Source organism: Crotalus tigris, unplaced genomic scaffold (genome assembly GCF_016545835.1).
Source record: "Crotalus tigris isolate CLP2741 ecotype Arizona unplaced genomic scaffold, ASM1654583v1 scf7180000019173.45859301935:6455823, whole genome shotgun sequence".
Taxonomy (NCBI): Eukaryota; Metazoa; Chordata; class Lepidosauria; order Squamata; family Viperidae; genus Crotalus; species Crotalus tigris.
The window spans coordinates 3,356,663-3,369,152 of NW_024097414.1; the positions used below are offsets into that span (position 1 = coordinate 3,356,663).

At 45.8% G+C, this 12,490-nt stretch overlaps 2 protein-coding genes across 3 annotated transcripts in view; one reads left to right on the forward strand and one right to left on the reverse strand.

Annotated features, from left to right (window-relative positions):
- The first annotated feature begins 382 nt into the window (after positions 1-382).
- BRI3 (brain protein I3) lies at positions 383-5,890 on the forward strand. The gene is made up of 3 exons (XM_039360815.1): positions 383-786; positions 3,198-3,315; positions 5,609-5,890. Exons 1-3 carry the CDS (start codon positions 648-650, stop codon positions 5,739-5,741), a joined length of 390 nt encoding a protein of 129 aa, XP_039216749.1. The 5' UTR covers positions 383-647; the 3' UTR covers positions 5,742-5,890.
- A 1,291-nt stretch (positions 5,891-7,181) lies between these two features.
- Positions 7,182-12,490, reverse strand: part of BAIAP2L1 (BAR/IMD domain containing adaptor protein 2 like 1) — a 33,774-nt gene continuing 28,465 nt past the window's right edge. For both annotated transcript variants that reach the window (XM_039360811.1, XM_039360810.1), the window contains 7 exons: positions 11,872-12,039; positions 11,126-11,276; positions 10,150-10,348; positions 9,792-9,869; positions 9,532-9,694; positions 8,185-8,225; positions 7,182-7,940 (listed from right to left, as the gene is read on the reverse strand). In XM_039360811.1, coding sequence (XP_039216745.1) covers positions 7,865-7,940; positions 8,185-8,225; positions 9,532-9,694; positions 9,792-9,869; positions 10,150-10,348; positions 11,126-11,276; positions 11,872-12,039 — 876 coding nt within the window. In that variant the 3' untranslated portion in view covers positions 7,182-7,864. The remainder of the gene's footprint in view (positions 7,941-8,184; positions 8,226-9,531; positions 9,695-9,791; positions 9,870-10,149; positions 10,349-11,125; positions 11,277-11,871; positions 12,040-12,490) is intronic.

A 12,490-nucleotide genomic window follows, 5' to 3' on the forward strand; every position in this document is an offset into this window, starting at 1 on the left:
AATAAAACCCCCAAGAACAGGAAACAGGAACTCATTCCCTTGTCCACTTCAACTCCCAGAATCCCCCAGCCATCCCTTCTAAAGAAACATCACGGGCCTTTCTTTCTTCACCGTCTCCTGTCATCCTCCTTTCCTAAAAGCAGGAAGGGAAAAACGTGCGAAAGAAGAAGGGAAGGCCAGGCAGCCTTCCTTTCCTCGCCCGGGCTGCAAAGCAAAAGCGGGCGAAGCTCGGGGCGGCGCGTCCCCTTTAAGAGGGGCTTTCCCCCCCCCTCCCTCCCTCCCCCCCACGTGTCTCCGGAGGAGTCATGGGGAGAGGAGGAAGAGGGGAGGAGCTTTGCAATCCGAGGAAATCACGTGACCGCCAGTCTTGTGACCGGGCTGACGCCGCCGCCGCCGCCCGCGGGCACAAAGCGCTGCTTGCTGCTCTTGCGGGCGACTCTCGCGCGGAGCTTCCTCCGGGGCGACCCCCGGGTTGCCCCTCCACCCCACCCCATGCCCCGACGGCTCTGGCTGCAATTGCTGGCTGCTCCTCGGAGCCGCGTCGGAACCGAGCAGCCCTCCCGGGTCTGAGCCTCGCTTCCACCCCTCCGTCTCTACCCCACCCGCTCCAGTTTCCTCTCCGGTCCGCCGCCGCCGCCGCTGCCGCTATGGACGGCAAGCCCTTGCTGCAGGACCGGCCGCCGCCCTATAGCCCCTACGGGCCGGCGGGCAACTATCCAGCCCATACCTACGGGGCCATCCCGCCGGCGCCGCCCTACCCGTTCCCCGCCGCGGGGACCGGACCAGGTGAGGGCAGGGAGGGGGTGGGGTGTGTGTCTCTCCTTGCAAGAGGAGAGAAGGGGAGGGAGTGCCTCTGAGCGCGGGCAGAGCGCCTGTCCGGGCGGGGGAAGGAAGAGGCGAGGGGGTGGGGTCCCCGGACACAGTTCCCCCCCGCTCTGGGGAGGGGGGTCGTCCCTCCTTGCAAGAGGAGAGATGTTGCTGCCTGGGGAGAGAGTGCCTCTGAGCGCGGGCAGAGCGCCTCTCCGGACGTGGGGAGGGAGGAGAGGCTTACCTGTGATTTTCGTTTCTCGTCTTGGGGGCGTGGCTTTCCGGGCTTGCCAGCTGGAGAAGGGGAAACCCAGCTCTTACGAAAGAGCTTGTGTGTGTGTGTGTTTGTGTGTATTACAGCTCCCATCAAGCGGAGCTGAGGTCCGGACACAGCTGGGGGGCGCCCTGTTGGCTGGTTTGCTAGAGAGGAAGGAAAGGAAAGGAAGTTAGGAAGGAAGGAAGGAGAAGGAAGGAAGGAGAAGGAAGGAAGGAAGGAAAGGAGAGGGAAGGAAGAAAGGAAGGAAGGAGAGGGAAGGGAGGAAGGAAGGAAGGAAGGAAGGAAGGAAGGAAGGAAGGAAGGAAGGGAGAGGGAAGGAAGGAAGGGAGAGGGAAGGAAGGAAGGAACCTGGGGGAAAGCAGCTAGATGGGTTGGGAGGAGGAATTTTTTTTCTCTCCCAAAAACTCCTACAAAGTTTTTTTTCCCTCCCCCACCAAGGAACCCATTGTTGTTGTTTCTTTAGCTTAAAAATTGGGGAACTTCAGTTCTGCTGACCAGGATTTAAACTTTAAAAAGAAAAAAGATCTTGAGCAACATTGTTGAATCTGTGGTGATTCATTTGAGACTTTCAAGAGTAGGGGTGTTTTTTGTTTTTGGAAGAAGGCTTTGTTTTATAGTCACTTCCTTAGATTAAAAAACCCCAGCTATGGCTTTTGAAAATGAGGAATGATCTTTGGCTCAGAGGAAGGGCTCAAACAGCCCGTAGTTTGCTCGTGGTTTACTGCAGGGTGTAAACTCGGCCAGCATAGTGTGCAAGGATTGCTGATCATCTGTATTTTCATACCACCACACTTGCAAAGATTCGCGGAGTCTTACAGAACATTCGCAGACGATATAGAACATTTAAAACTCGGACCACAACGTTTTCTGAATAGTTTTTATCCCAGAGCTATAATTGCACTTAATAGTGAACTAAAGGGCCACCATCAGTGAACTGTTGGACAGTATTACTTGGTCTGTTGGGTGGATGTTTGGGTGGTTTAAGGGGTGGGGAATTGTGGCGGGTGGGAGTGTGTTTGGGGATTATATGTGTGTGGGACCTGGTCTTTGGGTGTCAAGTAAATTTCGTTGTATGTGTATACTGTGTATACACATACAATGACAATAAAGTTTATGTATTTATTTATTTAAAAGGTAGAATCCTCGCAGAAGTCATTAATAAATCATCAGCCTTACCAAAGAACAAATATGTAACCATGGTTATGGTTTGGAAACTTGTACAAGCCAGACGACTGGGTGGTGACTTATAGAGTGTTTCTCAATCTTGGCAACTTTTAAAATGGGACGGACTTCAACTCCCAGAATTCCTCAGCCAGCCATAATAAGGCATAATAATTATTACGAAAAGGGGCTACTAAACTCCTCCCCATTTGGAGCTATTCGTTAACTAACACCAACCTTTCCTACTACTGTATCCAGCGCAGATCCACCTACCACACTGACTTTGCTTTATTATGGTTTGCTGGGTAAACCCCCAATGGGCTGGGGTTGTGCCTCCCTTTAGAGTGGATGTCATAATTGTTTGAAGTTTGAAGACCTCTGTGTTGGAGCTAATGACCTCTGCCCATTCTATGGTCAAGGCATGGCTGAGAATTCTGGGATTTGGAAGTCCACAAGTCATAAAAGGGCCAAGTTTGAAGACCCCCGCTCTAACAGGAGAATGAGCTCACTAGTTGCCTAGTACGTTGTTCTTAAGTGAAACATTTCTGTGAGCCACAGTTGTTAAATGAATCACTGCAGTTGTTAAGTGAGAGACACGGTTGTTAAGGAAATCTGGCTCCCCCCCCCCTTCACTTTGCTGGTCAGAAGGTCCAAAAGCAGGTCACATGACCACCCGGGACACTGAGACCGTCGTAAATATGATGAGTCGGTTGCCAAGTGTTCTGAATTTTGATCATGTCACCACGGGGATGCTGTAATGGTCATTACTGGGAAAAACGGTCACTAAATGAACTGGATTACCTGCAGTGCCACAGGTGTACAAGCTTACGCAATGGAGGAGGAGGCAGAGGAGGTGGAGATGGGGAGGCTCACCAAAGAGTTTGCACAATCCTGGCCCTGTTAATGAGCCATCCCACCACGTTCCTCTTCTCCATTTTGTTTCTCTGTCCAGGATATACAGCTCCAGCTGCTTCACAGCCACATAACTATCCCAATACTACGTATACCATAATCCAGCAGCCCGCTTCCACCACATCTGTTATTGTCGTTGGTGGCTGCCCAGCTTGCAGGTAAGTTTTCCTTTTTTTTTCAGGGGGACGGGGAACCTGTTATTTTATGGGTAGTCCTCCACTCATCACCCGTAGTTAGGAATCAGAATTTCCGTCGCTAAGCTTTGCTTCTGTTGTGAAGTGAATCCGATTTTATAAGCTTTTATTTGCCATAGTTAAGCTATGTATCCCACTGTGTCGCTGCAGTGGTTAAATGAATCACACTGTCATTAAACGAATCCAGCTTCCCCCATCGGCTTTGCCGCTTGGAAGTTGGCAAATGGCGATCAGGTGACACTGGAATGCTGCAACCGTCGTATGTACATGCTGGTTTCTGGGCAGCTGAATTTTTGTCACGTGACAGTGGGGATGCTGTTACGGTCATGGGTGTGTGTACACCGGTCGTAAGTTACCTTTTTCGGTGCTATTGCAAGTTTGAACGGTCGCTAAATGAATAGTTGAGGACTGCCTGTATTTACCAAATGGAGTGGCTTATCAGGATAGAGTAGAGTAGCGTAGACTAGAATAGAATAAGAAATAGAATTAGGAATAGGAGTAGAGTAGAGTAGTTGGAAGGGACCTTTGAGGTCATCTAGTCCAACCCCCTGCTCTAGTAGGAGACCCTGTATCATTTCAGACAAGTGGCTGTCCAGTCTCTTCTCAAAAATCTCGAGTGATGAAGATTAATTGTTCCAGGTTAAGATCAACATCGTAGGCCACAAAATGGCTGCATTTGGTGCACCCTCCCGAATCTCACCAATTCACCTTGTCTTTAAAGACTTAACCGAAAAGCTGGAGTTTTTTTAAATTTCTTTCTAGAATCCTAGCCAAGGTTGGGGCCATTTTTAGGTTTGGAGGAGTCCAAACGAAGCAAAATCATTGATTGTTCTACGGATAATATCCTGGAAGGGAAAAAAATGGTGGAAGACTTTAAACCAATGTTTAAAGGCCTCAACCTTGGCAATTGGAAGGTACCTTGAAGCTGCCAAATGCTGATTTAGGGTGACCAATAGGAATGTTCAGCTTTCTAGCTTTTCTAGAACGGCAACATGTCTGTGAGTTGGGCTCATGTTCGAAGATTTACATTCATGTCTCTATGTTGGTTTCCGGGACGCTTTTCACTTCCTGGTCTGGCTTGTCAGCTCTGGGAGTGTCTGGGTTTCCGCCCCTTTCCAAGGATTAACCAGGCCTGACCCTGCTTAACGTCCCAGCTGGGAGAAAACATCCTGTTTTATCATAGTGTATTTCCTTGTGTGCTGAGTTCTTTTCGTGGTGTGTCTTTTTAGCACAATTGCTGAGTCGAAACAAACTCGGTTAAGTAAACTGTCCTCCGTGCACGATGAATTAATTAAACCCCAAAGGCGGTTTTCTTGCAAATTTGAAATATCTGTAGCTGTCTAAGCAGAACGTCCCAGCTTTAAACCCGCGTGTAAACATTGTCTATTTTTAGACAGCCTTGGGAGGAGCAACTATAAAGCATGGGAAAGTCACTCGGGTTTCCTCTCTCCCCCAACTAATTCTTACTGTATAACTAAGATTAGCAAGTACAATCATTTCTCTAAATGGAAAGTTTTACGGCGCTTTGCCTTCCCCTTAGCTGACCGAAGCTGCGATCATCCTCAGGAAAATGGTCAGCCTTTCTGCAAGATTTAAAAGGCAGACAAATTACAGACGGACTTTGAGTTAACGACTGGAACGTCTGTGGCCGAGCAGTGCAGTTGTTAAGTCAGTTGCACCCAATTTTGTGACCTCTTTTGCCATGGTCACTAAGCAGATCACATGGTCTTTAAATGAATCCAACTTCACCCATTGTCGGAAGGGTGAATCACGTGATCACGGGACCCTGTCTGAATTGGGATCCCGCCACGGCAGATCTTCCCCGCTAGCTTCCAACAAGCGAAGTCAATATGGGGAAGCCAGATCCGCTGAATGACCGTGTGTTTCACTTAACAACTGCAGTGATTCACTTAAACACTGTGGCCAAAAGTTGTAAAACGGGGCAAATCTCACTTAGCCGCCTTGCTTAGCAACAGAAATTATGGGTTGTGGTCGTTCAGCGGAGGATTCCCTGAGTAAAAAGATGAAGTAGCCTTGTTCTCTCTCGCCCTGGAATTCTGGGAGTTGAAGTCCGCGCGTCTCAAAATGGCCGACGCTGAGGAAAAATCCACCCCACAGAATGAAACGCCCAGTGTTTGTGTGTATTTCAGCACTCTGGGCCGTTGTGTGTGTGCGCAACACGTTGGGTTTCATTGCTTTGGTTTTAGCACGCTGCCACTAACTTCCTCCTTCCTGTTATGTGTTCTTCCTTTTGCAGAGTCGGCGTCCTGGAAGACACCTTTACCTGCCTTGGCATCCTCTGCGCCATCTTGTTTTTCCCCATTGGGATTATCTTTTGCCTCGCCTTGAGACAACGAACGTGTCCTAACTGCGGGGCCACGTTTGGTTAAGGGATCAGCCCCCCCTCCCCAGCTCAGCCCGGAGGCTTTGAGGAGCTGTACCCCCTTTTTTTTCTAATGTAAATGTCATATACAATCAAGTCGATGCGTCGGAGCTGATTTTGTAAAAAAAAAAAAAAAAATACAATTATTACCAAGCACGGGCAGTCTTTCTCTTTTCATATGTGAAATGGATACTCAAGCACAGCTGTTAATGAAGCACCCCGTTTTTGGGTTTTTGTGCTTTAAATGCACCTTTTTTGGGGGGGGGGGAATTTCAATAAAAGTGCTTTTCCAAACTTCACAAGGAAGCCCAACCTTTCCACCCGTTCTCTTCCTATAAGAAGCATTAATCTTGTTCAGTGGGCAGAGCGTAGACTCTCGGTGTCAGCCTTGAACCCATAGAGAGTAAAATTAAAAAAAAAAAAGGCTAGTCTGAATTATATAGCAAAAGTTAATGCTGCTTTTGACAATTTATAGACTAAATATCAATAGTTCTTCTCAAACCAGGCTATAATTCAAATGCTATTTCTAGCAGCTCTGAGGAGCTCTGTAAAATATGGAGTGAATATGATAAATTTCTGCCATAAAAGAGAGCCACTTTGGTATCTGACTAAGGCACCAGGTTAGAAACTGGGAGATGGTGAGTTCTAGTTCTGCCTTAGGCTTGAAAGATAGTTGGGTGACTTTCGGCCAACCACCAGGAGGCAGCGAGCTGTAGACCAGTGGTTCTCAACATTTGTGTGACGGTGACCCCCGTCACATAAACGTGCCGTGCATGCGCGGCGCCACCCCCATGCGCGGCGGCACCCCCATGCGCGGTGTGCATGCGCGGCGCCACCCCCTGAGGGGGGAAAATGGCGGATCGCCTTGTTTGGCGACCCCTGAGAAATGGTCGATCGACCCCAAATGGGGTCGCGACCCATAGGTTGAGAACCGCTGCTCTAGACCCACCTTAAGTATGAAAGCGAGCTGGGCGATCTTGGGCCAAAGACCAGGAGATGGTGAGTTCTAGTCCCACCTTAGCCACAAAGCCAGCTGGGTGACCTTGGGCCAGTCACTTTCTCTCAGCCCTAGGATGGAAGAACAACAAACCACTTCTGAAAAATAAAGTGAAGGGACTTTTCCAGGCAGGGTCTGAAAAAGCTTAAGGCTTTTTGTCCAATGATCCACCATCAAAAAGGCTTGTTTCAGACAATTCTGTTAAACAGCATCCCATAAAGGAGATTATCCGTAGCTCAGGGTTAAAATGAGTCCCTAATGCTTTCTGAACCTGGTTGTTTTCTTGCAAATGTTTCGGTGTTGCCGCTGACGATGTTACTAGTTTGGATAATGAAACATCTGCCAGAGAACAGCCAAGCTTAGAGAATGCCAAGAACCCCTCAAATAAAACCCTATTTAAAGGAAGTAATTCAGCTTTTACATACTGCAAACCAATGAAAGAATGTTCCGTTTTCTGATTAGAGTATTTTATTTATTACTGTATCCCTAGGGCATTTTATCGTAGCTTATGTAATGAAAATATTATTTGGCATGATAATTCTCTTAGGTCATCCTTAAACGGCTTGCCTGTTTAAAAAGCAGCTACTCATATCCTTCTCTCTAAGTAAGTTGTACAAGCAAAAACTAAAATGGAACTGATCCACAGGATTAAACCACACCATTGGCACAAAACGTCTAAGCAACGATGCTGGTAATAGAAGATTAAAGGATCAGATCTGCTGGTTTCTCTATTTGTCTATTTCTGCTTTCCTAAAGTTAATTCTGTCTTCCTACAACAAGGCACGCTGTAAAATCAAAGCAAAATCTACAGCCATTCATAATTAGCAGAAACAAGAAGCAAAAAAAAAAAAGCTCATTTAAAAAAGTCAAGAAACTTTGGCAATTTGTTGCTGCTGCTGTACATATTAATTAACATTTAAATAAAGGTTAAAAACAAAAATTCAGACAGTATTTGGAAATCATATTGCTGAAGACAGTATGGCCACCATCAACCAGGGAACCCTCCAGTTGCTGAGCTGGCAGCGAAGTCGGACCCATCTCAACACAACACCTGAAGGACCGCAGGCTGGGGCAGGCTGTGCAATGTTAACAAGGTAGGATTTAAAAAAAAAATTGGGGTTTTTCAGTGCCACTCATCGAAGGATTGGCGCGGATCTGTCGTTCGTGACTGTCGGTCGGAGTTTGACGGTTGCAAATGGATTTTCGCCACTGTAAGAAAGCAGACACATGAGCGCACAAATAGAAGCGCAATGAGAAGGCTTGTGATAAAAAGCCGTCTTATTTTTACAAGGGAAAAAAGATGGTTTCAATCCATTTCCAAGAATGTGATTAGGACCACCTGAATGGTTCCAGAAGAAGACCTCATGGAAAGATAAACCAAGGCTGGTTTTTTGGGGGTTTTTGTTTTGAGTTTGTTGCATGTTTTCAACGATATTGAATGATTCCAACTTACCTTAGGAAAGGTGGCTTCACAATGCCATTCATGTTAGGTTTCTGATGAAGGAAAGAAAAGTCATAACTGCCGAGTACAGAAGAAAAGACAGTCATTCAAGTAAAAGGAATAAGCAGGAAGGGGACTTTAAATGTCTGAGTACATTGGGGAGCCTGAAAATGGATGGACTTGAACTCTCAAAATTCCCCAGCCTGCATGTTGGGGTGCCTGAAGACGTGTGAACATCAACTCCCAGAATTCCCTAGCCAGGAAGTTGGGGAGCCCGAAGACATGTGGACTCTACCAGAATTCCCCAGCCAGGAAGTTGGGGCACCGGAAGACAAGGACTTCAACTCCCAGAATTCATGGCTGGTTGGGGAATTCTGGGAGTTGGAAGCCCACACATTTTGAAGTTGCCAAGTGGGAAGTTGCAAAACTTTGACTTAAAACAGTCACACTGTCAACCATAATTTTCTAGGCCTCTCCTGATCGTAATCCCTATACTTGGTAATTTTAGGCTAATGTTTTTGTATTTTTACTTGTATTTTAGTCTCTTGATGTAATATTTTTTTATTTTGAGTTTAGACTTATTGTTACTAGTTTTAGGACCCCCCCCCCCCAAAAAAAAGCAATAAACAAACAAGCGTTTGCAGGACAATCCTTGGTAATTATTTCTGACTTTAAGAGAGGCAATTCTTTCATAAGTAATCCTTGTTTTGAATAATGAGGGTATGATTCAGGGAAGTGTCTCTTCAGAGTGGGTTAGGAATTCAAGGAGAGTCAATTTCCTCTTACTAATTTCATATATAATTTCACTTTCACTAATGCCTAAACTGCAATGGCTCCTCGAGACCAGTAGATGGCACCCTAGCTTTCCCGTTAGACCTAAGCATTATGGGTGGAGTTTTCGAACCTGATTTAACCACAGCTTCCCCTGGCCGATCAATTTCATATTAACTCTTGAACAAACAGGAATTATAATATCTGAATTTATGAGCCTTCTCTCGGTTTCTCATAGGTTAGGGTTAGGGTGAAATGTCATCTTAAAAGTTTAAAACTTCATCTCAACCAAAGGTCTCTCGTTTGCTGCATGCAACACAAAATTTGAACCCACTTTCTCCACTGGTATACTAACCCTTGGCCAGTATAAGTGATGCTATAATGCCAGCTTGTGAAATGCAACTGAAACAGGGGGATGAATATTCTCCCCCCAAAGTAACTGCTAACATTTAAAAGAATGATATAGCTGGCCAGTACAAAAAGTTAAGTCCAGCCTGGCGTTACTCAGGTCGCTGGATAAAACCCGTCGGCCAAAGTATGTTCAAAAGCGGTGTTGTTTTATAGGACAAAACTGGTAGGTTTACTTACAAGAGATGTGCTTTCTCCTTCAGCTGCCGTAGTTTTAGAAGATTCAAGTTTTGGCTCTGCAGCTGGTTTGGTTGGCCCAGGTATGACATAATCTGGTGGGGGAAGGATGGGGTTGTTTCTGTCCGTTAAGTTGACCGAGCTGACGCTTCGGACGGGCGCAGGGCTGAAAGAAAAGAGAGACACTATTAAATCCCAACAAGAAGAGACAAATTCTTCAGCTCAGTTCTGAAGAGCTTCTATATATAACAAGCCAACATTACCTTGGAACTGGAATGCGCAAGGTCTCTTCTGACGGACCTTCAAAGAGCTTGGTATAAGAGGATGGGAACCAGCCTTTCCTAGAAGGCAACAGTGTAATAAATTACTGCTTTGTAGAAACAAGATAGGCTGTATACAAGAAGAAAAGGTATTTGTGAGGTCCTTGGTGCTCTCTGAGCTTGGTTGTTTTCTTGCAGACATTTTATGACTGTGCGCTAATGTTACCTGGTTTGGTAATGAAACGTCTGCAAGAAAACAACCAAGATCAGAAAGTACCAAGGACCCCACAGTCATTCTCCTCCTCCTCCTCCTCCTCCATCATTTGGGGTAACAAATGAAGTTTGGGAAGCACTGGCGTACACTTTTGTGACATCATGTTCTCCGTACAGCCACCCGTCCCTCTCCTCCGATACGAGAAGTGTGATAATGTCGCCCTGGGCGAAGCTAAGGAGGGTCTCGTTATTTCCAGCGGTGTGGGGAAAGATGGTCTTAACTTTCTGACGCTTTATGATGTTCAGTCCGGTGGACACAGAGGTAGATCGCAATAAACTGGAATCATCTGCATGACATCACGAGAAAGGAAAGCAGACAGAAAGAGCTGGGTGAACTAACACGTCATTAATGGGATTCCACAGCAGAGAGCATCAAGCTAGCAAATTAAAGCTGAAGAAGGTCAGCCTAGCTTGTGCCTGGATTCTGGCCCTTTTACAGAGGCTTCTCACTACAATCCATGCCCTTCTGGGTGAAAGATTCTAGTTTAAATTTTTCCTAAAATCTAATCTATATCTATCTATCTATCTATCTATCTATCTATCTATCTATCTATCTATCTATCTATCTATCTATCTATCTATCTATCTATCTATCTATCTCCATCTATCTACTTACCTACCTATCCATCATTCATCTCTGTAGTATAATAAATAGGTCGTCCTTACGACTGCAATTGAGTCCATCCTTTCCATTGCTAAGCGAGTCAATTGTTAAGTGAGTTTTGCTCCATTTAACGACCTTACTTGCTACTGTTGTTAAGTGAATCACTGCAGTTATTAATTTAGTAACACGGTTATTAAGCGAATCTGGCTTTCCCCCATTGACTTTGTTTGTCAGAAGGTCACAAAAGGGGATCACGTGACCCCAGGACACTGCAAACCGTCATAAATGTGAGTCAGTTGCCAAGCATCTAAATTTTGATCATGTGACCAGGGGGGGTGCTGCAGCATGAAAAATGGTCATAAGTCAGTTTTTTTCAGTGCTGTTGTAACCTCGAACGGCCGCTGAATGAACTGTACACAACGTGACCACCTTGATATACACTGATAGGCGCCATACTTACCTGCTGCGTTGCTTAATTTCTCGGAAGATGTCTTTGGCACGACTGGTGGATTGTTGAACATGTCCACTAAGGGACTGGTGTAGGCTCTCCCTGGGGGCGCTGGGGGCACCCGAGGAGAATGCCTTCGAAGGGAGTCGTAATTATTTCCAATCTGCCAACCGAAAGTTAAAGCATCAATGTTGTGAAACAACGCACAAAGTTATGATAAAATACTAGCAATTTTATTGACTTTGAAAGGTTTTTTTTTTTCCCCCCTTGTTTAGATCACTCGCCAGTTTCCCGGCTTGATTCTATCCCAGAATAGATGGAAGATCAGCACAGGAATGACAATATGTGTAGGGTAAAATTGGAGTTGCTGGTGCAGCTTGAGAAATTCATAAAGTAACAGGTGTGTTTCTGTGTGAGATTTAAGGTGCCAGACTAGAAACTGGGAGATGGTGAGCTCTAATACTGCCTTAGGCGTGAAAGCTGGCTGAGTGTCTTTGAGTTAATCACCAGGAGACTGGGAGTTCTAGTCCTGCCTTAGCCATAAAAGCCAGCTGGGTGACTTTGAGCCTGTCCTTCCTCTCTCAGTCCAAACCACCTCACAGGGCTGAGGAAGAGGAAGGAGTAGTTTACCGCCTATAAAGGAATAAAGCTGGGGTAAAATTCTAATAAGTAAATAATAAATTTATTTATTAAATACATAAATGCCTGAGCTGTACACTTGGGGCCACCAGGTTGACTTTTCTGCCTACGTCTCTCACCAGGTTATTCCTCTCGATCATTGGGGAAGGCAGCGGAGTCCCCGATAGCGAAACGGATCCAGGCGTCTTGATCTCTTCGATCATATTCATGATATTCTCTGGAACTCTGGTGGCATCGCTGCAGGTTTCCAGCCAGCCCGGCAACTTAGAGTTAAGTATCTCCGAACACTACAAAGAACAGGACGGAAAACATAGAATTCATAAAGAGATAACAAGAAAACAAAAGACACTTCTTTCGAGCAAATCTAGAAATTGGCTACGGTTTGGATTACAATTTTGTTCTACGAGGGCAATTTTTTTTTAAACTGAGTTTGGGGATGCCTGTTCTCGGTGTTCTTGGAATACTGCAGCCAGTCTTGGTCACCACCTTACAAAAAAGATGTTGAGACTTTGGGAAAAAGGGCAGAGAAGAGCAACGAAGATGATTAAAGGCCTGGAGACTAAAACATATGACGAACGGTGGCAGGATTTGGGTTTGGCTAATCTGGAGAAAAGAAGGACTAGGGGAGACATGATAGCCGTGTTCCGGTATTTGAGGGGCTGCCACAAAGAAGAGGGGGTCAACTTATTTTCCAAAGCACCTGAAGGCAGGACAACAAATAATGGATGGAAACTCATC

What these genes read in the sequence shown, in the direction of transcription:
- BRI3 (XM_039360815.1), top strand. Translation starts at nt 648, where the DNA reads ATGGACGGCAAGCCCTTGCTGCAGGACCGGCCGCCGCCCTATAGCCCC. An exon ending in CGCCGCGGGGACCGGACCAG is followed by an intron (nt 787 to 3,197) that starts GTGAGGGCAGGG and finishes TTCTCTGTCCAG; the next exon opens with GATATACAGCTCCAGCTGCT. An exon ending in GGTGGCTGCCCAGCTTGCAG is followed by an intron (nt 3,316 to 5,608) that starts GTAAGTTTTCCT and finishes TTCCTTTTGCAG; the next exon opens with AGTCGGCGTCCTGGAAGACA.